The following is a 27263-nucleotide window of genomic DNA, read 5'->3' as shown; positions in this document are numbered from 1 at the left end:
TATTAACAAGAAAGGCAAGAAAGATGCTTTGATCAGGCAGGATTTTAATTGCCCAGTAATTAAACGAATTGTACAGTTAAGTGTGTAGAGAATGAGAGATGGAAAGTATGCTAATTGTAGTGGAGGAATATTCTGAATAGCCTATGTAGGACAGGTTCAACGTGTAATTGGTTGGGGGCAGTAAGCAAGAGGGGAGACGATATTCCAGAATGCATATGCTAAGCTTTCCTTATCTGGCTTCTGACATTTTTCAGCTTTTGTTTCATTTCAATTGAAAAAATAATGCATATGCTTGGAACTGAATGCCATGAATGTTGTAAATGAAAGGAGTCTTTCACTGACCACATTGTACTTTGGATCAAACTTTTTTACTCATGAAGAGTATCATTTGACTGGACCATTACATCTTCTTGGTAGAAGTGCAAATGTACTCTGTTGTAGTTTAAACTTTGTAATTAGTCAAGTTAAATGGAAAGTTTTCCTTTTATTTTTTTACTTTACTAAAAGCAAAATTTTCCAAGTATTTTCATTTGTTCTTCCCACACCCCCTTGTGTTTTGACTCATCAGTTAAGACCAGCATGACCTATCATCAGTAGAAGTTCTCCAGCAAACAGATGTTTTGAAGAGACACAACGTTGGTTTAATTTTCAGTGTTCATTCTGAAGCAGTTCTTTATTTCATCAAGGAAGCAGAAGTGACTTAATGACTGTAAAGAACATAAATCCACCTCAGTAAGCCTTGTAATACTGAAATTAATAGCTTCCAACTGTCAAAGCCTCAACAGTACAAGCACAGACCAGAACAGACAGATTTGTATGAAGAAACATAAGCTTTGACTGAAGTTCTCTCTCTTCCATGTTCTCTCCTTTTCTCCTTTTTAGTCTCTCACTCAAAATTGGCAGCTATTGTCTGATTTTTAGCATAAGAGGGTTTTTTTCTTCATGCTGTGATTTGTCTTAGCCTATTCTTTCTCCCCATTGCCTTTTTGGTCAGACAAAAACTTTATTTTACTTCTGCTTTTATTTTGTGTCCCAGACCTTTGTATTAAGCAATCATAGTGTTTTGGTTTTGGTGTTTGGTTTTTTTTTTGGGGGGGGGAGGGGGTTGTTTGTTTGTTTTGGGGGTTTTGTGTTTGTTTTTTTTAAGAAAGTGTACAGGTTTAGGTCAGAAAGAGGTTAATTTCATTTGATTGATTTGAATCATTAATTGGTTTGATTGTGCAAAGGAAGCCAGACAAACAGAAAACCTTTCCTGAGCTCTGATCCTGTGTGTTTATTGATACTGCATCATACTCAGTGGTGAACTTAGACCTTTTATTTTAGTGTCTGTTTCCTTATTAAGCAGAAATTCAGGTTTGCTTTAATAACATTTATTACTACCTATGGATACATTAGAAAAAGTTACAGAAAGAGAAGAGCTATTTTCATGCATCTTAGGGTGTAAAAGCGGAGCCATTCTGTAGGCTGGCTTTGTAGAAAAGGGCTTTCACCAAAAGATACTCAAGTTGTTTTCTGTTAGTCATTACGTTTTGTACAGTATCATATAAAGTTGTGGCTCAATAATACCAGACATATACAGGGCTGTTACAGAACCTTTATGTCAAGGCCAGACACAAGAGATGAAATAAGGAAGGATCTTAATTAAACATGTTAGTAGTATATAGAAAGGGTAAAATGTCTCAGCAGCGTCTAGAATTACACAGAGAAAAATAATTGGTTACCTCATGTGAAAACTTGAGGAAAGAAAAAAAGGCAGCAGCAGCAATCCTCAATAATTAAAAGAAGTGCTAGGGGATAATTACATTTCTGTGCTTTGATAAACAGTGAACTGTCAGTTGTCTGAGTGAACGATGGGATCAGGTTGTTCAAGCTAAAGGAAAAGCCCAGGTATTAAAAGTGTTGGAGACCATAAATCAGAAACTTTAGAGCAGAAATGGGTGCTACCAGCCCCAGATGGTTCTGGTTGGAGGTCTGTCTTCCAACAGCACTCCCAGCTGTGGGAGCATTTAGTAAATTTGGTTTAGCAGGACATGAAGTTGCAGAGTTGGTTTTATGCTGCACAAAAGTTCCAGACTCCAGCTGGAGCACTGCTGAGTGGAGGGATCACCAGCTCAGATCTGGCAGAGCTTCTTGGCTTGGGCTTTGCCTTATATATCAGACTGGGCATTGGGCAAATGGGACATTGCACCTGTAGGTTACGCCACTTGGATTGAGAGCCCTTGTTTGAAATGAGATATGTTTGTAGCTCCTTCATTCTGCCCAGGAATTTAGGCCCACGATAAACCGCCCAAATGGGAGCTGACCCCATGAGGATGGCTGTTCACTCTGTCCTGCCTAGTGGACTTCTCCATGGCATTTAATTCCCAATATCTGCAGCACTTCTTTACTATCGCAGTTTTTCCCATACATGCTTACCTTCCAGAAAGAAAACATGCCGGTTTCTCTCACTAATGAAATAGCCAAATAGTGGTAGTCAAGCAAAAAAAAAAATGAAAAAAGTGTGTGAAATGTAATTGTAATCTAAGTTTTTGAGAGTCAGATGAAAATAAGGTCAGTAAACAGCTGTCAGTTGGAGTGAACATCCTGAACTTTGCCGTTTGAAGATGCAGAATGACCTCTTCTGGTTTCCAAGTGACTATAATTTTGTATAACTTGCTGGAGCAACCAGTGAGCTTCTGAACATCTGTTCCTAATGAAGATACTAATCAGCAGTGTGCTCACTATTTGCTATTTATGAACTACTTTTGTTAAACAGTTAAGCTCTATTTGAAGGAAATTAGTTCTGTTTATGGGTACTTAGTAGACAGTGAATTGTGTTGTCTGCATATGGTTTGAAATTTATCTCATAACATGAAATATACATCTTTAATGTTAATTCAGAATTATATTGCAGAAGGTGTCTCAATATAATTTTGTTTGGAGAGCCTTTTGTAAACTTATTGAACTCCTTCTGAGAACCTTGCTGTGAATGGGAATTTCAAGATTAAATTTATTTGTGACTCATTTCCAGCCCTTTCAGTCTCATGTCAATATTGTTCTTTAGTTTAAATAGCTTTTCTCAGCCTCTGCTGTTTGCCTGTTTTTACTCTTGCTGTTTCTTTTGCGCATTTCGAGAGAGTAGTCACAGGGTGGTGTTTTATTGTCCACCCGGTAATTATCTTTGTCAGTCTGTTATAAAAGTGTGGGTTTTGTCTTAGTTCTGTATCACAAGCTTAGATCTTCAGTAGCGTTATTCCTGACATGGATCCTTGATGATTTCCCTTAATAAAGTAAATCTATGCTTTCATTTTCAAGACTATCTATTGTCCTTTATTAATCACAAAAAATAAAGTGAATAGTTAGTATTTCATAGAACATGGTGTGGGCTATCAAAACCAACATTGCCTTTCTCACAAACATTGCTTTGAAACAGGCAGTGGTGGAGTAAATCCAGTTAATTAAACCTTCTGGCTCATATCAAAGTTTGTATATTAAGACCAACGTGAAATTTGTCAAAATCTGGCTACAACATAGTGTTCAGCAAGTTTGCTGTCTCCTCTAGCCTGTCTCTAGCAGGATCTTGAATGTTTAAGGTGGATAATAATGTAATCACTCTGAGTAAATACAAAATAATTAAACCACCAAAACTTTCAGAAGCTAACTTTGATTAAATTTCCAGTTTCACATACTTTGCACCACGACCAATAGTGTCATAAAGGAGTATCAGGCCTTATTTCTGTCAGTATTAATGTCATATTGTGAAGCATCTATAGTATTTCCAGTGGAGTACAGTTTGTCCGCTGATGTGAAATTCCTGTGTTACTAATTTTTTCCATCGCTTGAAGTCTTTCTTAGCAAACAGTAAAGAAGATACTCCACATGACTTTGGGAGTCATTACTCTGAACAGCTGGAATGTTGTCATATTGGCCAGGTCTGTGACATGCCCCTGACTGTGCTGATGACATTGCTATAGAAGATACTGTCTGAAGAAAAGGTTCTTCCCTGCCATTATGTGCCCCGATACTGAGAAAACCATCCCCTTGTGGCTATGAAGCCTGTGCCTGGGCAGCCATCTCGTAAGAAACTGATTAATCCCTGCAGCTCGATCACTAAATAGTCAGATATGTAACAGCTTTTTTTCGTGCTATCTAGGCTTGTATTCCAAGTGACAAAGTGACATTTGCCTATCCAGGGGTCTTGTATAGTCCTTATGAATGTAGAATCAAAGATGTTTCTCGCAGTAGCCCTTGGTGTTCCTAGCTGGAAATCCAACAATTCTTAGGAAACCCAGATATATACAGATTAATTTCAAACTAACGTTCGTTTTTATTACACAATAATTATGTTTTTCACCACATGCACATGCAGAATCTCGGAAATCAAAATCTGTGGGGTGCCCGTGCCCAGGCGCTGGCGGCAGGAGCTGCAGCGCAGCCTCTGTGAGGCGAGGCCGGGGCTGCCCCGGTCCGGCCCCAGCCGGTCCCAGCCGGCCCCAGCGCCCCCCCGCAGGGCACAGCTGAGCCCCTCAGCCAAGCCGGGGGCGCCGGGGAGGGGGGCAACAGGTTTCCGCAAGGGCCACAGGCGGCCCAGGCAGAGGAGGAGGCAGCCGAGGGGGGAGCAGCAGCAGAGGCAGCCCCAGGCCGCAGCAGGAGGAGGGCAGGAGGTGCCGCAGGCCCGGAGCAGGGCTCCCCTGCAGCCCTGGCGAGCCCCCGCCGGGGCAGAGCCCCAGCCTGCAGCCCGGGGAGGGCCATTATCTTGACCCATGAGCTTTTTTATCCTTTTTATTCCCCTGTCCTGTTGTGGAGGTGGACTGAGTGAGCAAGTGGGTGGGCACCTGGCAGCTGACCAAGGTCAGTCCACCCCAGTTTGTTACTTAAATATCTGGATATTCCCTTTCAATTACTGTCTTTTGGGGAGGTCATAGTGCAGTTTGTTCAGTTCCTTGGAGCCAGTAATACTCAGAAATCTCTGCAAAAGCAATAGGTAATACACAAAGGTAAAAAATACGCTAGAGTGATGCAAGGTAAGGAATGAAAATGAGACAGTACAGGACTGTTTGCTTGTAAAAAATTGTTTTGGGTTTCTGGCTGTCACAGTACATAGTTTTGGTACAGATCTGTTCAGAAAGCTGTGCGTTGTTCAGTCAAGTAAAAATGAGCAGAGGCAGACCAGGACTGTGACATGTAGCGATACATGCCTGATAGAGGAGGCAGCTTGGAATAGAGGTTGGTGATCATAATCTGGAAGCTGTTCTTCAAAAGGCATGGTGGCAGACAATGAAATTCTTCCATTGTTTTGAGAGAGTGAAAGAATTCAACTACTTGATCATCATGCAGAGTTAACCTTCACAGATTTCCTTCTGTTCTTATAATAAATTGTTTCTTAGGCAATGTATTGTGTGAGATTAAGAAGAACTCTGACACACTGTATAGCATCATTCTTAATCCTTCTTTCTTTAAAGTATCTTCTGTATTGCATTCGTGCTGCAGCTTGGTAATAATCCAGAGTGTTACCTAATTTATGTAAAATACCACAGATGGTGTTCACCTCTAACTTTCATCTGGAGTTTGGTCTTTGTTTGTTTGTTTGCCTTACCGCATGCCATCAGAATCAGCAAGGCCTTAGTCAAAGCAAGTTGGGTAGTTTGATGGTGTGAACTCAGCAAAAAATTGTTACATGTCTACATTTAAAGATGAACAGAACAAAGCATTACAGAAAACCAGAGATTTCGTTTAGCCCAGGAACTACATTTTATTCATATTTTGTTGTCTGTAGATATTGACTAAAATGTTGGTCCATTGGGTTTTTGAAGCAGGTTGTCTGTGCCTTCAGTTATCACACATTAGAGTTAGCTCTGCTAATTAGAAACTTAACTGAATTCTGTATGGGATAGTGGACATTTCTCAGCTGGACAGATTCCAAATGTGACCCTTTGATTGTTCAGGTATTTTTCATAAAAGTTAACGCTAACAACATGCAAATTCCCAGGATGCCATTTTTTTGGATATAGTTGGGTTAGTCCTGTTGGACAGTACTAATTATACACAAACTGGCAGTAATAAAGCCTTTGAACTACCTCTGGGAAGAAGCTTTAAACTGAAATACTGTAGTGATGGCTCCTATGCTTTTCCTGATGTGCTAAAATCTAGAGAGGAGGCTATATGAAGGGCTTTTCTGAGCTCTGAGATAAGCCTGAAGAAACAGGAGATGTAAGTGCGGGTTCAAATATTTTCAGTGCTAAAGTGGAATTGCCCTGAGCACTTCACTAGAAATTAAATTTGAGTACATGGTATCTGGCAATTAATAGCAAATAAAAACTACCTTTATAAGCAGTGATTAGATGGTCTTTGATTGTCATTACATCATATTCTGATGGCAAAGTGAATTTATTAAAGTTTCCAAACACTGACATAAACACAAGTAAATATTTTGCTCATTAATTACATACATGTATGTAATAATGTCTGGGTGAAAAGTCATTTGGGATTCTTTCTATTTTGGAAACAGGGATTAAAGTGAATCCGAGTCATCGTGCTATTCATTAAGTAGGTCACTCCTGCTCCATCATAAATAATAAATGATATGATGGGAAGACTCATCACTTGTTAGTGAAATTTGAATATCAGCAAGTAAGTTAATAGATACAAATAAAAAGCAAGCTAATGTCAGCATAAAACATCTTTGAAACTTTCTAAAGCTGTGTAGTGAAGATCAGGATTGGATACCTTCTTCTGCCTAAGAATAGGAAGTTCCCGAGATCTACCTGTGTAGGCGTTTCCTTATTTTTCCATTCCCATACCCATTGGGAATCTAGCTATAATTGGCAAGAATATGGAATATTTAGTTTATCGGGCTAACCTGTGAAACTGGGTGTTTTTCAAATGTTCAGATAAACTCCTGTAAGGTCCATATTTCTTCCTTTCATCTCCTTTTAGCAGAGAAACCTCATTATGGAATGTCAAGGCATTATGAATAGATATACATTGATTACCATCCCACCCCCCCCACCCCCCCCAAAAGCCCAACCCCCCAGCCCACCCTATTAAATCTCACCTGAGATCTCTACCCCATTTCTGAGGTTGAGTATCTTAGAACTTTTATGGGAAATCCTAGGATGTTAAAAGGATGGTGCTGTCAGTAGAAACACATCTTGCATTCTCCTCTGTCCCCATCCTTTCCTTTTCAGTCTCCTCTGTGTGTGGAGGTCTCTTACTGAAGCCAAATCATGTTTGTGATTTTGAAGATGTGTGGATTAAAATATTGTAGGCTCTGTTGGATGCCTGAAAGCACCAGTGACACCAGGAAATTTATACTTTACCCTGCTAATTGTTGGAAAATATGAGCTCTTGATTGGTATGCAATTAGAAGTGTAACATTCTGTTAAACATATCACACAGCATATGGCATGTTAGTAGCAAATCCTCTAATTTAAAATGAAAAAAATATGTAGTTCTGCACGTTAGCAATTTTTGCAGGGAATGAAAATTTGCCATTATCTAAATGTCAGAGGGGAAAAAGCCATCCTTAGTTATTTTGGTAATCTAGATTTGGTTTATGTTTGATGAAATATCTGTTCTTTAACAATAAACAAATATAAAAGAGGAAAACCCATAATATAGTTCAACGTGCTGTTAGTTCCAACTAATCAAAACTGTGCCTTTTAAAAAAAAATACTTGAATTACCTTACCACATTTTCTTTAATTCAAACAAGTTAAAAATGCTGTAGCAAAAACATGATTACAGAACCACAGGAAAAAAAAAAGTCAAAGGACCATGAGTAGAGTTCATTGATGGGCAATCAGATGGTGCACTGTTTTGTCAATTAATAACATAGAATGGATCCACAGACAGAGGATCCTTTCTTTAACAACCTCAGTGGTTGGAAAGCTTGATACACCCTCTAGTCTTCCAGTACGTATTCTCTGATCACTTTTTTTCTTGGTGCTGTGTTTTGGAGCATTTTGAATAACATTTTCACATACATGCCAAAGTCTCGCCCTTTTGTTAGAGGCTGAAGCCCGGCTTGTAGGGGCCCAGACCTGACTAGTACTTGTAATATGCACTAGCCCATTTGTAAAGCCAATTTTAAGGACTGCTAATTGTAGGCATGGTTCATTGAAAGATGGTTTGGTAGTCCAGGCTGAGATGGGAGCAAGTAAACTGCATCTGAGAATGAAATAGGTCCCTTTCACAGCAGATGTGCAGGCTTACTGTGTGTCCTCAAATGCAATTAGTCTTGCAGGGGATTGCATTTCATTGATTGCACAGAAACCACGATTTTTATCAATGAAGTTTAAAAATCTTTGAATGCTTCAGACAGGCTTTTGTTAACAGGGTACTCAGCAAGGTTGTTATTTCTAATATATTTAAATGGTTAATTTATCTTATGTTTGGCAAGTAATATTTCTCTTCTTCCTCAAAGTTTCTGACTTCCTAGTCAGTCTTTCACTGTTGCTATGTTAGGATAACTCCTGACTTTAAAAACATGCCTTAATTCTGTCCGAATTCACATCTTGTCTCCGGTCTTTTTCCCCTGGCATACTATTTGTGAAGCATCAGCCTAATGGTAGATTGCCAATGTATCTCAAAAGTAACCTCCTAACACTGACTTTATTGTTTACCCTGAAATGGTAGGTAGGATTCCCATTCTGCTTCTCTCCCCATCATCCCTGATTTTGTCACCCTCCTATTTCAGTCACTAAGAGTGACTTTTACCGCAATATAGCTGAACATTGCAGAGCTGCAGCCTAGCCTTGTGAGAATTTGCGTCCCTATCTTAAACCGGGTAGGAGAGAAGATTTTTCTGCTCTAGCAGATAACTGATCATTTATTATGCTGAAGTACTGACATCAGTTTTGTTGTGACTTTGTACTTCATTTTGACATTGCATTATACAGTCAATTTGGCATTGAACTGGAGAAAATGAGAATACTAGGAAGCCAATTCCTCAAACTATTAATTTTATATCAAAGACAGCTCGCCAAAATGTTGCATGGGGAGGAGGGAGTTCTTTTTCATTCTGCTTTACTCACCAAATCATGCAGTTACTTTGGAAATCTTAAATCTAGTAAATTTAAAATGTAGCTTTGTGCTACAAAGCCTGAGGTTTGGTATCAGTTGTTCCTGTTGTGTGTTGTAGTCACTAATCCTTTTAATGAAGAGCTTTTAGCATTGAAGAGATTCTATTTATAGTAAAGCCATTAGAGCATAAAGCTCCTCATTGCTATTCTGCGGCATGTAGCTGTAATGTTTGTCAGTGGAGAAAAGATATTTTTAGCTGCAGCATTGAAAACCGAGGCTGAAAGGTCAAGAATCCTCGCGGGGATATGTTCTGCTACACCAGTGCTATCACACAGCTGCTGTTTACTCTCATATCGTTCTTCAGTAATAAGAAGATTTCTTTATTGTGACACTAAAGGTATAAAGCATCAAAAGGATTTTGTGCATGAAATGAATGCTCAGGGAAGGACGATGTATCCAATCACATTAAATGTTCTACTTCTCCTTAAGCGAATGATTTCATTTTCCCAAATCTATCTCAATACCTTTTCTTCAAAAGATTTATTCTAGGAAAGTTTTGTTTTATTAAAGGGGATAAGACCTAATGCAAGCAAAAGGCAATCTGCTGAAATAGGGAAGAATTTTAAATACACACTGTTCTGCCTGACATCTACACCATTCATTTTCTTAGCAGCGTACTGCATGAACGGAAGACAGAGCATCGACGTGTAGTTTGCCAAAGCAAAAAGAGCCTGGAGATTTCTGTTGGTAATTTGAGGAACAGAATTGTGGGTGATGTTGATTATATCTGCTACCGGACAGCTTGTAGCACGCTGGATAGGTACTCAGCAAGCACAAAAAGACCGTGTGGTCCTATTGAAACAGGATATGGTTGATGATACGTGAAAGGGAGAAGAGAGAAAGGAGGGGAAAAGGGATAATTATAGGAATACACGGCTGCATATATTAGCTGGATCTACAATGTGGAGGCTTCAGAGGGTTTTCTAATATCTTTATATAAAAACCAGGGGAGAAAGAGATTAATTGCCACATTGAGAAAATTAGGACTGTATGATCAAAGGAAAGGTAGGGAAGAAATGGCCTGTTGACAGATGGCTTATAAAAATGAAAAGATTTTTCAGAGGATACGAGTCTGGAGTTTTGTGCTGCTTGGGGAGACACAGGCACTGTCATCATTTTTTAATAATAATAATAATAAGCTGCTATGTAACTCTTTGTATTCACCAAACATTATGTAGCATAGGAAAAGTACGAATAAAGTAATACGGATAGGTACACTTTCTTCTCAAGGTATAATGAAATCAATTGTACTTCTCCTCTAAGAATTTCTTCGAGGTCTTGCTGCTGGAGGGTGTTATCTTCTGACACATGGAGTCCATTAACTTTTAAAACCATTACCTTTTAAAACCACTTCCTTTATATCAGGAAATTATTTTAATTCTACTCTTTCTGCATACCCAAAACAGGTTTTGACACCATCTTTTCCAGGCTTTCACTATAGGCAGTGTTTGACTTTGCCCATTGTTCGGTCTGCTAGAATCGTGCCAGGCAGCAGCACAGAGTGAGCACACATTAATAGGCAGCGCCTGTCCTCAGGATCTCATACATAAATAAACCAAAAATTGAAGGATTGTCACAAAAGAATTGGAGAAACTGAAGAGATCTCAATTCTACAATTATTTTTCTTTTGTAATTGAATGAGATTTAGGTAAATGGGCATTGGCTGAAGGGAATGACAGAGAAAGGGCGGGTACGGCTTTATGAAAAGACAAGACATTAATGGCTTGTTCCTGTCAAAACCGACAGATGTTGCTTAGTCCCATTATCTCTCATCTCTCACTCTTACGTGAAAGAAACTCACGTGTTTCTGGCTCTGTCACTTCATGGCACAGTGACTCAATTCAGCTCACTGAAACGGCAGGAAAAAAAGCCAGGAAAAAAGAAAAATAGCAGTTTATCTTTTTTTTTTTCAGAGGGGAGGGGGTGAGGTTAGGAGATTGAATCTGTGTGCCTTGTAATGGGGGCGGTGGGTGCTGGGGCAAGGAGCAGCTGGCTCAGGTGGTGAGGAGCCAGCGCAGGCGGAAGAGGAGGGCAGGAGGGAGCCCAGCTTCTCCTACTCCCTGCTGAGGTGATGAGCTCTTAATTTAGCTTACTGTCGTAGGAAACACAGGAGCAAGTCTGAGGAAGGCCATGAGGAACAGGGACGACAGGTGGAGAGAGGCTCAGTTACACAGGAGGAAACCTTCATGAACAGCCAGTCTTCATGTGGAAGAGAACGCGCTAAGGAAGAGGCTGTCCGAACCTGTCCTGACACCATACAAAGGGCTTAGCCCATCCCAGCTCTCTTTAACCTACATTGGTATCTGGTCCTGATAGCTACAGGTCCTGGGGTGCTGGGATATTTTTTTTCTTTGTAGTGATTTGTTATCTTTGAATACCCGTGACTTGGAAAAAGAAGGACACTACCTGGGGCTTAACCCTGACTTGGGAGATGGTTGCTCGTAGGCGAGATACGCACATAGTGTTTGGAATGGCAGAGTTTATTCCGAGTTCTTGACTTCATGATGTGTATATATACACACTTCCTTAGTGAAGGAGAAATTTTATAAACATCAGACCAGTGATGGATTTAATAAACTGGGAGAACTGGAAATTCCTGAGATTTTGATGGTAGCGCAAAGTTTTCTTTCAAAAAAAAAATAATCCAGGATATTTTTTGTTTCTTTCTGTAACAGCTAGACTACAGTAAGAGAAAGGGGAGAATATGATAAAAAACCACATAAACTCATAATTCGTGATCTTAACTGCAAATTAGTAAGTTATTTCTTTATAGCTTTCATATCCAGTAGAGATAATCATGTTGTTTGTGGGAGGGGGAAAAAAAAGTTCCAGGTCACAGACTGATAAAATAGTGTTAAAATCAATTGTTGATATTTTGTGTGAAAATACATGATTTTGCTGTTCTAGCTACTAGAGTATTGTGGAAATCCTGCTGTTTACTCTAGATTTCCTCAACTTCTCTAATTAATCTTGATGCTTTTTGTACTCTCTAGTCCTGTGAAATCTCACACAGGTTTCCTACCTGTGCTGCATTCTCTCTTGCTTTCCTAGACTATTTAAATCTTATATGGGCTTAGACTAGCTTTAATTACTTGAATGGTGGTACCTTCGTTGCAATTTTGCATCACTATGATGTCTTGTTCTTGTAGCTGACTTTCTTGAAGTTAGCTGTTCACATACTACCTGATTTGCTTTATTAGCCCGATGTTCTTGGGAGAAACAAAGGTTATTTTTCTTTTTTTACCATTGGTTACTTTAGTTAGTAAAACCAAAGGCAGCTTTTTTGGAGTCTAATGGGCTAATGCTCCTGCATGGTCATGCATTGGCATGAAGTTGAAGACTGGTAAATTTTGGTATCTATTGACATTCAACTTTGCTGTAAACTTGTAAAATTCAATGCAAGTCAGTTACTAAAATACTTTCATTAAATTCTCACCTGGATCTCTTCCATGTGCAGAGATAGGTTAAAAATAATTGTGAAGTAGACACGCTGGCCTTTATTGATGTGGATTCAACAAGCATGCAGCAATTGACAGTTGCCTTTTACTGGTTTCATATTTTCACTTTAAATACAATCGTTTCCATGAGAGAGTGGAAATGTCAAAGCTGTATCTGTAGTGAAGACAAAAATACTTGACTGTAATTACTCTTCTTGGAAAATGTGAGAGAGGTTTTATCTGTTTGCCTTTCTGCTGTATCTGAGACTTGTATATTCTTTTCTTCATTTGTTTGTTGTCCAAGGGGGATTTTTTTCTTCTTACTGCCGTGTTTTGAGATTTATGGTGTGATTGCCTTCAATTTGAAACTTGGCAAATTTTATGAAATATGGAAATGTGGCCTAGTTCTGACCTCATATACCTATGCTGCATTTTGTAACAATGCCGCTAGCACATTTGATGGGCTTTCAAGTTCCTTTTATTTGCAGTCTGTCATCACAAAATGTATTTGGCTCCTGGTTACTATATAAAAGGATTAACGGTTCCTGACACAGCTGAAGTTTCAGTTTAGGGATCTCAGTTTAAATCTCCTCGCAACAACTGAAATATCAAGGGTTGTTACTAGAGAAAGATGGAGTCGCTTTGAGAGATGTGTGTAGACCTGTGCAAAACTGTACGTACATTGGAGAATCTCATCATTTCAGCTGGACTCTTTTGGCTGGTACAGAGCAGTATCTGGAGAGTTGAGTTTATCTGTTTGAGCTTAATCTGTGACTTCAGTTTATTGTATATACAGAGCCTACGCTGTAGAACCAGATTTCAAATTAAAACAAAGTACTAGATCTTTGCATTTCACTCTGAAGCAGCAGATTTTTGATGGTGGCAATGTGTAGAACACTTTTGCAAATAAAGCTTCAGGCAGTGGCTAATATTTTAATTGTCCTGTCCTTTAAATTTGCTCATTTCAGGCGTCTTGTCAATGCTAACGCTGTCTCCGTAATTGCAAGCTAGGCTGACTTGTGATTCCAGTCCTATTTGTTAAGTGAATGCATTTTATGTGTAACTAGTAACTTGCTGCTAGTGTATGGTCAGTGTAACTACTGACTTGTTTTATTGTCTGTTTAAAGCTCGCATGGATCTCTGAAAGAATTGTAAGGCATTTTTGCTGTGGTTTCCTACTTGTGGCTGGCTGCCATTCAGTGTTTGTAAGGATTTAAGAGTATAGGCAGCCTTGCCGGTCTGCATCTCTTTCTCTATAGCATTTCAGTGTTTGGGATCCAGTATAATTTATGCTACCAAAATCTGAATTGGGATACTTTAGGGTAAAACATCTCTGGAAATGAACCTTGTCGTTGCTGTCAATTAGGTGACTAGGTCTCAGTGTAAAATCTTCCTCTTTGTTCAAGATTCTGACTTGTGTGCTGTTGACATGCTGGAAATGTAGGTAAGATGTGATCAAAGGTACTGTTACTGTTGTGTGCCCACACATGTAATTTGTTTGCTACATAAATACACCTACAGGCTTGTTCCATACAGAGGTCTGAGCAACTACATGGAAACATGTATTTGTTTTGTAAATTCACAGATTTTTTTTCTGTATCATGTTCAGCATAAACATAGAGAAATAAGCTAAGACTTCATCACAGAAAACCATGTTTCTGCAAAATTACATTACAAAATTACATTACAACATACAACATACAAAAATACATTACAACAATACAACAAGATTCCTTCCAGAACATTCCTTGACACTTCTGAAGGGAATACCTCAACCATGGATGCAACTTCTAAAATAAAATCTGTTCCTAAGGGGTAAAAGTTGAAGATGAAAGAATAATCTTGCCTTTCCAACCAATAACTCATGAGTCTGACTATACAATGAATAACCCAAACTGATTTTTAAAAATATGGAAGGAGAATGTGGGTATGATGTGGGGGAGCCAAAGCCTATGAAGATGTTTAATGTGAGTATTGTGCTTTGCATCTATGAACAAAGTGAAATACGAGCTAGAAACTTGACTCTATAAGCAGATAACCTCTTTGATAACTCGTCCCTAACTAGTTCCCAGAGGAAAATGTTGCAAAATTCTCCTCTGCAGAACTGCTGGAGCTACTCTTTCGTACTGTGCATAGCTGAAGAAAGGTATCATTATCAGTCTCTGCTACTGCATCACCAACCGAGGCTCCAGTGGGATTTTAATAAAATAAATGAGCAAGTCTGTTTAACTGCAGAAGAAAATCCTATTCTTCACCATTTTATCTGGTTCCTTCCCTGAACTCCTCCCATGTCAGCTTTCAGTTTGGCTTGTGCTAATATGCTCTCCAGCATCTCCTTCATTTTTCTTGGCTTCTGTTGTCCTTCAGAGCTGACAAAACTCAAGTCTTGCCATTCCCGTTCTCTGTCAGGGCTCGTGGGATGACATGGAAGACCTCATCTGTTTTGGCTTCTGATTAGAAGTCCTGAAACAGTCAAACAGGTGTCTTTTTCTGAGGGCAGGATGAACTTCAGACTTTTCTCTTCTGGCCAACATTATAAGACTGGAAGCTGGGGGGTTTTTTTGTAGTTTTGGGAATTTTTTTGTTTGTTTTAAAAAAAACAAACCCCACACTCTTGGAGAGCTTGATACTGGAGAATGGTGTATCTCTAGGTAGAAAGTTTGTTGTAACTTCCAAATTGTCCAACTGCACTGGTATAAGAAGATGGTTGTTTTCACTCTGTTGCTTACCTCTTGTGAATTTATGGCGCTGTTTTTCTGAGAACACTGAAATGTTTTTTTATCATCAGTGAGCGAATCATATCCCTATGAGAAGCATAATGTGCATATTACATATAGACAGACTGAGAAAAGATCATTACTTTGCCTCAGGCTACAAACCAAGACAGTAATATAGTGGGAAGCTCAGTCTTGCAGCCTCCCGGTTTAACCAGTGAATGACTCATGATACTGGCTTCAAATGCACTAGGAATGATTGATGGTGGATACAGATTAGAAAATGATTGGTCAGAACAGTGCCTCCTATCCAGGGTTTAATGCCGTGTGCTTTTCACACCAGTTTTGAAATTAAACTAAAACTGTGGGACTACATTTTGCCTCGGGCAATATCCCTGATTAATAAGCAAAGCAAATGTTTTCCTACATTGAATTACTTCCAGTACCTTTATTTACACATCAGTGTATTAGAGTAGTCCTTTTGCTTGTAATTTGGCTGTTTAGCAATGCTTTTTTAGTTACTTTCTTTAGCTGCCACTGGTCTGGAAATGAAGTGGCTTCTGAATGTGAAGACTTCCAAATATCCACCTCAGCATCACAGCATTATTTCTGTCCAAAGACCTTCCTGATCCTGGAATTCCAAAAAAAACCCACATCTAGGAAGAGGCTTTATTTTTAATTGCAGGTAGAGCATCCACAAATCCATGCTTAGTTTTTTCCAAGCCCAGTTCAGTATAAAGGTTCAAAGGAACTTCAGGTGGGATGTCAAATCCCTAATGTCCTCCTCATCATGCAGCTCGCTGCTTTCCTTCTCCTTCCTCAAGTGCAGTGGAAGGAGGACTTTTAATTGACCTAAGATGAGGGCTGCTACAAGGGAGAATTTGCGCATTCCTCTCTTCCCAGTTGTCTACTGGGGTTTGGCTCTGGTGTTTGTATAGCTGTTGGATAAGTCAAATTAAGGAGTTGATCTCTCTGAAAACAGTTTTCTCCCCTCACTGTCAAGTCTTCCTTCAGATTATTTCCTCAATTACATCGTGCACTGTTTCTACCTAATTCTTTCCAGATTTGCTTCTTGCCAGACTTCCCAGTGCTGATTTAACACCAGTCTGACAGATAGTTTTCTGTAGCGTCTGAGATTTGAATGGCTGGTGGGAAGATTGCCCTCATTGCTTTGAGAACTGCAGACTCGGATCCTCTGTTCCCCAAAAGAGAGAGGAAATAGTTTCCTAAGGAAGTAGAACCTCCTTCATCCCTATCCCAGTCCCTTCTGTATGTGATCCTCATTAAAAGTTGTGTCTTATGACTGATGCCCTTCTCTCTGGGCTTCAGCATACCAACGTTAAGACCTGCCACTGCTGGAGTACTTTATAATACCAGGCTGGTTCTGTGCATATGAAACATGTTGCAGAATATCCTTTGATCGGTGTTCAGCTAGATCTTTTAAAATACACAGCTCTTAAGAACTGACTGCTCAATTTTAACCAGAATTTGCAAATTATCTGATGAAGCTTCATTTTCCTTTAGACTTGCATGACTAAATGTGAGAAGGGAAAACAGAGTAATCATCAGTGAAAATAAACAAATAATGACTTAATAATCACAAATCTGAGAAAGCAGTATTAATTATTCATAGAGCGTGATTCATCTTAAAATTTACTGTTAGACTGGCAGCTGAAATAAAGGCAGATGTTTCTGCTTTGTCCCAGAGGGCTGGAAATACAGAATTGGAGTCAATTTTGATATCCACATAATGATCTGGGAGGGTGTGGATGTCTGTATAGTTGTTACTTGTGTATGAAGTTTGTTCTCAATGACAGATGGAAAGGCTTTTTTCAGTATTTGTACTGTTTCTAGTTTCTTCTGTATGTTGTGTAGAGACTGCACTGTAACATCTTTCATTTAGCAGTTGCTGCATATTTTGGAACAAATATTTACAGGAATAAAGACAAATGAAAAATGCCATGTATTAAAATCTGAATAGATATTTTTAACTTATGAAATCATTTCTACGAGTTACATTTCACTTTTGAAGTGCTTTGCAAATGCACTTAAATACCACAAACCCATGGTTTCCAAATACAACATTTGGATTGAAGGTGGAGGCACTAAAGCAAAGTGGAGTGAGAAAGAATAAATACATTTCTGACATAGGCTTGACGTTCCAGGTCTCAGAACAGCTGGCTTTGTCCTCCACCTTTATTGTAAATTTATTGTGATACTTTGAATAAGTTGGTTTTGTTTACTTTGGTTGAAAGGAGTATTGTGAGTGAGCTGTGAAAGTTTTAAAGAAGTAAAGAAGTTGAAAAGCACTAAACAGTACAGTATGGAATCAATACCACGTAGCTGGACTGAACCTGTGCCATCATCTGGTCTGGACCCCACTTAGAGCAGGGCCAATCTTAACATGAAAAAGAAATGCCAAGTCAGGGCAGGTGTGACGAGTGTCACCATTGTTTTGTAACTTCCCAAGGTCAACCCATGAATCAGAGGCAGGTTTCACTGCGTGTTTCCAGCCCAACTCTGTCTTCTAGGTAACTTGCGTATAAATACCTGCAAAGGCCTCTTATGTGCACTGTACTTTTTCTTCAGTCATAACATTATTTCTATTTAGAATTTAAGGCGAGATGAAGGACACAGGGTTATGAAAAGGAAAGGGAAAACAAATTGTGAAAGCTAAATAGCTTTACTAGAATGGGAGCCCTGAATCTGTTGCCTTAGTTAAGGTCTTAACAAGGTGCAAGATCAACACAGGAAACTTTGGTAGATAACAGTTTTCTACTTGTGTCATCTTTTCTTTTAAAAGAATGTGTATTTAAAATTTTCAGCAGTGGTTTAGCTTCTCAGCATTTGATTTAATCTGGTTAAAATATATGGCATCATCTTGGTTTGAAATGTGGCGACATGATCTTTCTTTCAAAAAAACCCACCCAAACCCAAACCAGTATGTGTTTGTATCCGGGTCTTGTCCTACTGATCAACACATTGATATGAAAATAACTGGGATTTACTTGAGCACATTGGGACAAGTTGTGGTATTTACAGTTACGTGTGTGTATTTTTCTTCTTGTCCCTGAATTTTGGCATGCGTACTATTACAAATAGAGTTTATTAGTATATGTAAATAAATCATGCAGTGCAACAGAAGGGAGCCAGCGGTGGCCTGCCTAGCTCTGTTCTCTCTCATCACAGAAATTTTTGGTCTTGTTGCACTGATGGTGTACAGAATCGCAACAGGCATGTAAGGATGTCCAGGCAACAAGAGAAAAGTGATGCTGTTTGCATATGTCAAAAATTGTGCATGCATGGCCTTTGCAGGTCCAGGTTTGGAGTGTGGTTTATGTTTCTTTGACGGGGCTAGCGTCTGGCTTTATTGGACACAGAGACCAATATATCCTAGCTGTTTCTCTTGTGGAAATGTGAAAACCAGAACAGTTTGCCTTAAAGATGTTGCAAGAAAGCTGCTTTCCATTCAGTTCTTTTGTTCAGCCAAGGATCTGATCCTGTGGGGTTAAAACATCTAGAATTATTCCTCATTATTAAATAAAGTTCTGTAGCTATTATGTGGAAGCTTTCCAATACTGCTAGGATTCCTAATTTTTGTCTCAGCTATGACAAAATGTAATAGCTTCTTATGTATTTTAATTCACATTTTTCCTGAGCACCCTGAGAGTGTTTACTGTCAGCATTTCCATCTCGGAGATTTGAATGATTTTTCTCTTTAACATTTTCTTTAGTGAGTCGGTTCTTTTCTGGAAGCTTGTTGCCAAGCTAACTTCATTATGCTATTATTATTTAGTGGGTTTTTTTTCCACTAGAGAACACCAGAACTTCTAAGAACTTAATTTTGCCAGTGGTTGACCTTTTGTGGTATTGAAAACCCACACATTTTCTTTGGGAAGATGGTTATATTTTATCTGTAGGACATCAGTCTGGGAGAACTGCTTGAAAAGAACTTCTTACAGCTACTTTTCTGTACTGATGCCTAAAATAAAATTGGTAATAATTACCAATGCCTCTTCGCATGGCTTAATAATAGAACCTATCCTAGAACACCCTATCAACTGAAGGTTTCATATATCATTTCAAGGGAGAAAACACACATGGAATTTTAACAGCCTCAGGCCTTGTCAAAACAAGTGATTTTAAAAATTTGAATTTCCTGTGGAAGACGATAGTTCATTTGCTTCAGCATTAGCAGTATTTGGATCACTGACTTAAACACACTGCTGACTATTATTCTGAACCAACGTACACTCGAGCTCTTGGCTGTTAGCTAGTATGAAGTGCATGAAGTTGTAGGAAGAGGGCGTTTGGCTCCCGAGTATGTATATTCTTTTATATTCTTCTGCAAAATAATTTTGGAATTATTTATGCCCACCTTGTCCACAAGCATTCTTTTGTAATGCCAAGTAAAAACAAAGCATGAGACTAATGGAGATTTGATCTCCTCAGAGAAATAGGATTTTACCACATAATGAACTGTTGGTGAACAATTACTCCTATTAGTATTACCTGTGGTTGTCACATTGCAGCAGAGATTTCTGTTTCTGCCAGCTAAATCAAAGTGACCAAGGCAGAGAGAATTGTGCATTTGCAAGATTTAATGGTCTTATTCCTTCACCCAGACCATCTTGTTATTCATTTGAGGAAGTTAATATTTTTTGTCTCAGCTTCCACATTTTGCTATAAAATGTGTTTATTGCTGTTCCTATTTTTAGACACAGTTTTATGTGTTTGTATTTATAGCATTTCTATTGCATGTGTGTTTATGTACATGTACAAAAAATGTACTGAGGCTGTATGCAGGTCAGTTTAGTTTACATGATTAGTGTGTGACTGTGCAAAAATAAAATTTGGAGGAGAAAAAAAGCCTGTGGACAAAACTATGGAAACCAGGATAAAGAAACTTGCTAATTTAGTCTTTGAAGACACAAGTGATATTTTCACCCGGCATTCACTTGCTGAATATTCCAGAAATAGACTTTATTCATATCCCTGTAGGAGAGACGTGGCTGCAATTTATGGAAAACCTCATCATGCTTTATGAAAAAGCTGAATGCTGCAGCTTTAACTGAAGCGAACTGCTTCATAAATGTTGCAATGCTATGAGTGGTATAGAAGTACACCTTTTTTTTTCCTTTCTGGCAGGCAGTATGATTTTATTGCTTGAAGATGATTCCTGCAGAGTTCAAAGAGAAAAAAAAATGATCTCAATGAATTTTTGAAAGAATTCGATGCTGGCTAATAAAAAGATTTTCAAAATATTCTGACAACCTGATTGACAAGATGTGCTTTCCGTGGACCGTATACTTCTGTTGTTTCTGCTCTGACGTGTATAGTGTCGCATTGCAATTAAGTCCTCCATTCTTGATTTAACTGTCAAGAACTGAAGTTCAGAGAGAAACTTATGCTGGGGCCCAGCTCTGGATACCTGCAAACCTTCGAGCTTTCATACATTAATGGTGGTAAAAAAATGGGTCAATAGAAAAGAACTTTGCTGTGTAGTGATATTTTTTTCTGACGATGAAAGCTCTTAGTCACAACAAATTATATTCTTTCCTTATACCAACAAGTGCATACATGCTGAGTAGAAATACTGCCACAGTGAAACTGGTGCTTTTAGTGTCCCTGCAGTGTCCTTGGCAGAGTGCTTGATGGATTAGCAAGAGAAGTGGTTCTATTACACAGATTAGGGGCAACTCATTCTTCATAATAACATTTGATTATGGTACACCATTATGATTTACCATTCAATGCATACAAAATTAAATTTATATTAAAGTCATATATTACCCCCCCAACAAAAAAAAAAAAAAACAAAACCAACAACAACAACAAAAAAAAACACCAAAAAGGAAAGAAAAAAAGAATAAAGGATTCACTGTAATTTTAACTTGCTGGTTTTGAGTTTGTGAAGCACTCCCGGCTCCCTGGGGCCCACAACCTCAGGATTTTAGTACCTTCTGCGGCTTGGGTAGACACCAAAGAGGTACCCAAGTCTCTTAGCTCAGATGTTGTTTGTTTAATGCCCCAACATACAGTAGAGGTACAGATGAATGAGTGCAGATGGAATATAGAGTATAGCCTAATAATGCTTTAAATGGGCCTAGAACTGTTTTCCCTCATTCCTGTGACCTGACTCCCATCTCTGTTCCTTCCAAAGCTGAAAATAGCATATATACTTGCTGCAAAGAAAGCATGTTGGTGTTGGATTTTGGCTTTTCACTAAATGGAACAATCTAGAGTATCAGGAAGATGTAAGAAAGCCCTAAAGAAATATTGAAATGCATGAAAATTTCAAAGGAAGAACCTTTTTTTCTTTTTTTTTTTTTCCTCCAGAAAGTAATTAAGTATCATGAATATTTTGGTTACTCTGCAATAAGCAAATCCTTAAGGGACGAAAATATGCTCTAACTAGCTGCTTTGCAAATGTATAAAATTAATAATGTGTTTGATTAAAACTTCTGTATTGCTTGCTTAAGCTTTGCACTGAATTCTACAAACATTTCATATAGAGTAGTTCATAAATCCTGTAAGGTACACTTACCATCTTTGTCAAAATCTGATGTATGTACTGTTGATAATTAAAGAAAATGTTCAAAACTCGATACAAATTCAGAAATGCCAGAAAGAAAGAAAAAGCTCCTTGTATTATTGAGACCTTGTACAGTGCCAGGACTTGGTATTTTTGCTTAGAGTTGGCTTATGTATATGATATTTCAGATATGCTTAAGTATGCTGGAGATATGTGACTAAGGCTGAATGGGAAAGCAATGCAGGGAAGAGGGCAGAAATATGGAACTTAAGTTCTAAACTGGCAACAGACTGTTAAAGGGATTTCTACTTGATTTAGTTTAGTATTTTTAAAATAGAATAGTTAGAATAATTTTACTTTCTTTTCCTGAAAACCTTTAATAGGCTCGCCATGAAATAAAGATTTTCTTCCCTAATTGTGAATCTGTGGGGGAACGAACTCATGTGATCTCAGTACAAAGACTTAAAAATAACGTCAGGAAATTAGCTTATAAATTCTTGTGCTGAATACATAAATTGCATAATAATTAGGGGTTATAATCAAGTCTTAAATAAAATGAGTTTATTTAACTAATGCATGCGCTGCAAATGCTGTTAATACAATGCTTTTCAATTATTTGTTTCTCGAATTATTGTCTCTAGGTCACCTTCTTACCTCTTTGTTTGCTGAATTTTATTATATACCCTAGTGATTTTCCAACTCAAAAATAGAAAAGGGCCATAATGACATTATTGCTGTGGTTTTAGATGCTGAAATTTTCTCAAAGCCCTTGAGCAAAGTGAAACTGAACCAAAACTGGTGGCATTCATCAGCCACAGCAAACAAGCTGTATCACTCTTCACGTCAGAAATAATTTTAATGTTTCATTACAATCCATAATTAAGTATCCACTGTTTCCTCATCTCCCTCTCCCCAATCTGTTTGCTTGGCCATTCATAATACTGGCATTTATCTGACCTCTGTTCCCTAGAATTTTTGGTAGGTCTTTAATTCTATTTTCCAGATTATCCTGAGGTGAAAATTTTTGCTGTCCTCCTCAATGACAAAGGCTGTTAGAAACACCAGCTAGTAGTCTGCAGTATAACTTTAGTCGCAAAATTCCATTCCCAAAGCTTCAAGAAGAAGAAATACTGAACAGAAAAAAGGGAAAGTCACATGAAAAACGATGTATGTTGTTTCATTTGGAGGGAACAAAAAATCAATTGAATGTTTTCATTTGTTATAATATCTGAAATCTTATGTGAAGCAGAAAAAAATCACAGATGGTAATTCTGCTTTAAGAAAAGGGTAAATCACAGGAAGAAAAGTTCATTTTAAATTCAGATCCCTGGCAAATAAAATAAAAATCAGTCTGCTTGCATTTCAGATCAAAAAAGTAAACAGTAAAAGATATGAACTTGAAATAAATCAAACTTCCAGATGTTTCTGAAAAGTTTGGAAATGAATCCTGATAATTTAGCAATTTCATTCTGTATTTTTATTATAATAAAATTATCATTATTTGATCAAATAATGTGAGATAGAAATGCAACAAAGAGGTTTGGATTCCAAAATGTTGGTGTGCTTGTGGCCTCAAAGCTGTTCCAAAGTGGCAAAAAAATGAAAGAAGCAAAAGAAAGAAAAAAGTCTTATTTTCTTTCCCTGGTCAAATTGAATCACGGCTCTCCTTGCACGCTGCCCAGCACAGCACTTAGAGCAGCAGCTCCTGGTTTTCACTTTGGTGATTCAGAGCAAATTAAGTTGGAAGCCCCATATATTGCCACCTTAATATGATTTAATGGATGGTACTCCTTTTGAGCCAAATTTATGACCAACAGCAGATCCATAAGAACTTGCAAATTTAACCGAGTTACGATGCAGATTTATAAGAGATTTCTTTCAGCACAAGAGGAGCACAGTAGTTGCTTATTTTAACAGAAATGTAAAAATCTGCAGAAGCTGATAATGTTTTTCCAGTCATTTCATCACTAGGCAGGGAAATAGTCAAGACCTTTCAGGCTTACAAGGAAGTTTTTTAATTATACTTGTCAACCTACCATAAGAACAATCACCAGTTTCAAATCATGTATTTCATTTTAAGGTATTCATGATGAGGCTTTAGCTACAAACTTTACTTTCATTTTATTCTGTGATGCACAGAAGCTTAAAAAGAAGTTTGTGCCGGTTAAGATATACATGCTTTCTTGACTGTAACCTTTCAAGCTGATTTTAACTTGGTGTAATGCCTGCAGAATACCCTGCATAGCACATCTCATCTGGTCAGGACCTTAGCAAGACACTTCGGTACATGGGATCAGCATACAGCAGATAGGAGAAGCAATCTGGGAAGTCCTATCATCTGGAAAACAAGCAGTGATCTGATTTTAATTCAGAAATGTCAGATTATTCTTAATTTTAGATGCTGTGGCATTTGCCTGCTGATGATATTATGGAAAACTTGTTTTCATGTCTTGACACCTTCTCCCTTATGGGCCACTTTAGGTTGGGGGTTGCAGTGTCATGAGTTAAAAAACATTAGTAAGAGAAGAATTAGGAAATTAGGAGTGTCTCCACATTTTGGAATGGTATTGAAGATTATATATATTGGGATGATTAATTTTCTTTGCTGTTAATTGCAAAAATCTATTTGAATTTGACTGACTTTATATTCCAAATTGGCAATGAATCTGTACATGATGGCTAGCACAAGTGTTTTTGAAAATATGAATCAAATTGATTAACAGGCATTTAATCACAGGGAGATTTTTTTTAAGACTTTTTTTCCCCATTAGTAATAGCTATCAGTATTTTAACAACTGCTCTCTTTAAATGAAATATTATGCATGTTTTTGTTCATAGAGAATTTAATAAAAAGAATTTTGCAATGTCTTTTTTACCAAATCGAAATACATGGTGTTGCATGTAAAACTAGAAAATAAGAATACCCATTAGAGTATGAAATTGGGCAGTTGTGCCCAGAAAGCCAGCTGTATCCTGGGCTACATCCAAAGCAGCGTGCCTGGCAGTTTGAGGGAGGCGATTCTCCTTCTCTGCTCTGCCCTGGTGAGACCCCACCTGCAGTGCTGCATCCAGCTCGGGGGGTACCAGCATAACACGGACATGGACCTGTTAGAGCAGGTTCAGGGGAGGGCCATAAAAAAGGTCAGAGGGCTGGAGCACCTCTCCTGCCAAGAAAGTTGAGGTTGTTCAGCCTGGAGAACAGAAGGCTCCAGGGGGACCTTATTGCGGTCTTTCAGTTCTTAAAGGGGGCTTATAAGAAAGATGGGGAGAGATTTTTGACCAAGGCCTGTAGTGACAGAACAAGGGGCAATGGTTTTCAACTGAAAGAGGGTAGGTTTAGATTGGACATAAGGAAGAACTTTTTTTAGGGTGAGGGTGATGAGACACCAGAACTGGTTGCCCAGAGAAGCTGTGGATGCCTCATCATTGACAGCGTTCAAGGCCAGGCTGATGGGGCGTTGAGCAACCTGGCCTAGTGGAAGGTGACTAAATCTTTAAATGTCCCTTCCAACCCAACCATTCTATGATTCTGTGAAATTGGAGAAGAAGTTTGAGTAATGCATCACCCATTTTAAAAAATAATTTAATATATGAGATTTACTTTTTTTCTTAATACATTCTCTCCAGTCTTTTTTTAAGGCAAGGCTTCCCTAGGCATGTACTTTGAAGACTTAATGCAGTTACAGTTACGACTAAGTATTTTGATTAGTTTCTAAACAATTTTGTTTTTCACTAGTTTTGCTTATACATTCTAATTTAGTATCATTGAGCCTTGTTTTAGAAGAAGGGATTAACTGCATTTTCCCCTGCTTGCTATGTACTTTATATTTAGCTTTCCACTAATTCTGGCTGTGTGAGTGGGCAACGGTATTTGTTGCAGTTCATTGTGTGGATATACAGGAAAGAAATATAAAACTAGATTCAGCAAAGCAATATTTAAGTAAAACAATTTTTTAAACATTTATTAAAAACAAAGTGTAAAATTATATGCATACTGAGTCAAAGTTCTCTTCTTTTTTTGGTTATATCTCTCCCTCTGTTATCCTGTGTAGTTCCTGTTCTGCCTAGGAAAGCAAGCAAAATAAGGCCATTTTCCCCATAAAAAATACCCCAGGATAGATTCAGTCTAGGTGTATTTTACTAGATTTCAGTTGTTTACCCACTCTGGGCGTCAAGCATACATGGTAGAGATTACTGCAGGTCATACTATGGAAAGTGCATTAAAGGCATACATGTTTAATTGCAAAATACATCATAACGGACTGACCTTAGTAATAATAACAAAATAATTGAAGCTTTAATTTTCTAAATACTTGGACATCGAGTAATTCTACACCAAAAAGTTCCCATTGAACTGCACGGGTGGTTCACATTTTTCCAATAGGTACCTTCCAGGTTTGGAGCATTGCCATGCTTTATTTAGTCTGTGCATAGACCTGGGAGCCTGCAGCACGTAAGTTAGCTCTGCTACCATCTTACTATGAATAGTTGCCAAATTCTTGGATTTTTGTTTCTGCCTCCATAAATTCCCAGTTTGTTTGTGTTTGTTGTTTTTTTTTTCCCTAGACCTTTCATAGCTCTTTTGACTTCTCATTACCTATTAAGAAATAAAACTGACTTCTGTCTCTGGTCTGGGAGAAACGCAGTGGAGGTCTTCTCAGTAAAGGTGATCGTATTTTGACAGAGGTCTTAATGATGCAGCAATTTTCATGATAAGAACTATTTAATAATTGTATAGCATTAGTTATAGCATTAGTCTAATATTATCAGAGAGTCTACAGGTGGCACGGCGTCTTGATAGGTGTAAATAAACTAAGGGCATCCAGACCTCGAGTCATTTTGGGGTTCTGCTAATACTTGCAAGGGAAAATTCTGGCACTGTGTGTCAAAAACTTCCCAAATTCTGCTCCAAGAAATGAAGAGCATAGCAATAAAGTCCTTATCTGCCAGCTCCTCATTCTATGCCTTATCCTGCAAGACCAGCCCTTCTCTCATTTTATTGAAAAAAATTGCTTTTGCTGTTATATTTCTTGCAGGAAAATTGACCTTTAGGAAGTCTCCCACTGCTTCCTCGATTTATAAATCACTATCTGACAGTGTAGTTCTTTCAGCCCTGTGCATAAATGGGAGACAGATCTTTAGAGACCTGTAACAAAATCAGAATTAAAACCAGAAGCAGTCTCACACTTGAGCTAATTTTTCTTTCATAGGGATGCTCATTTAGGCATCTTATCCTGGTGCACACTGAACTGCACTACGACTTCTGTTGTCTTGGGCTTTTTTGTTGACTGTATGCCGTTTGTAACTCTGCAGCAAAACTATCACAAAAGGTGTTACTTGAAGCTGTTTAATGTTTCTGTCTGCACCAAATTCTTTCATAACATACTAGGAGAGCTTATCTTCTATACACTACTATTTTCTGTGTCGATAGTAAAAACAATTTCTATGTCCACCTTTTTGCCTGTTCTCCTTCTCATAGGGAGTTGACAGAATAGAAGTTGAAAGCAGAAATACG

At 38.2% G+C, this 27263-nt stretch overlaps 1 protein-coding gene across 6 annotated transcripts in view; it reads left to right on the top strand.

The window, feature by feature from the left end:
• The window catches only part of TRAPPC9 (trafficking protein particle complex subunit 9), a 508568-nt gene that overhangs the window by 263134 nt on the left and 218171 nt on the right, over window positions 1–27263 (top strand). Inside the window, exon 22 of one of the 6 annotated variants that reach the window (XM_055703590.1) lies at window positions 569–1059. The exons of the other annotated variants lie outside the window; for them this stretch is intronic. Within the exon in view, the coding sequence (XP_055559565.1) occupies window positions 569–597 (29 nt within the window). The 3' untranslated portion in view covers window positions 598–1059. Of the gene's footprint in view, window positions 1–568; window positions 1060–27263 lie in introns of those variants that run through there. 6 annotated transcript variants of the gene reach the window in all.

The sequence above is a fragment of the Falco cherrug genome, chromosome 3, assembly GCF_023634085.1.
Source record: "Falco cherrug isolate bFalChe1 chromosome 3, bFalChe1.pri, whole genome shotgun sequence".
Taxonomy (NCBI): Eukaryota; Metazoa; Chordata; class Aves; order Falconiformes; family Falconidae; genus Falco; species Falco cherrug.
This window is presented reverse-complemented; position numbering and strand designations above follow the sequence as displayed.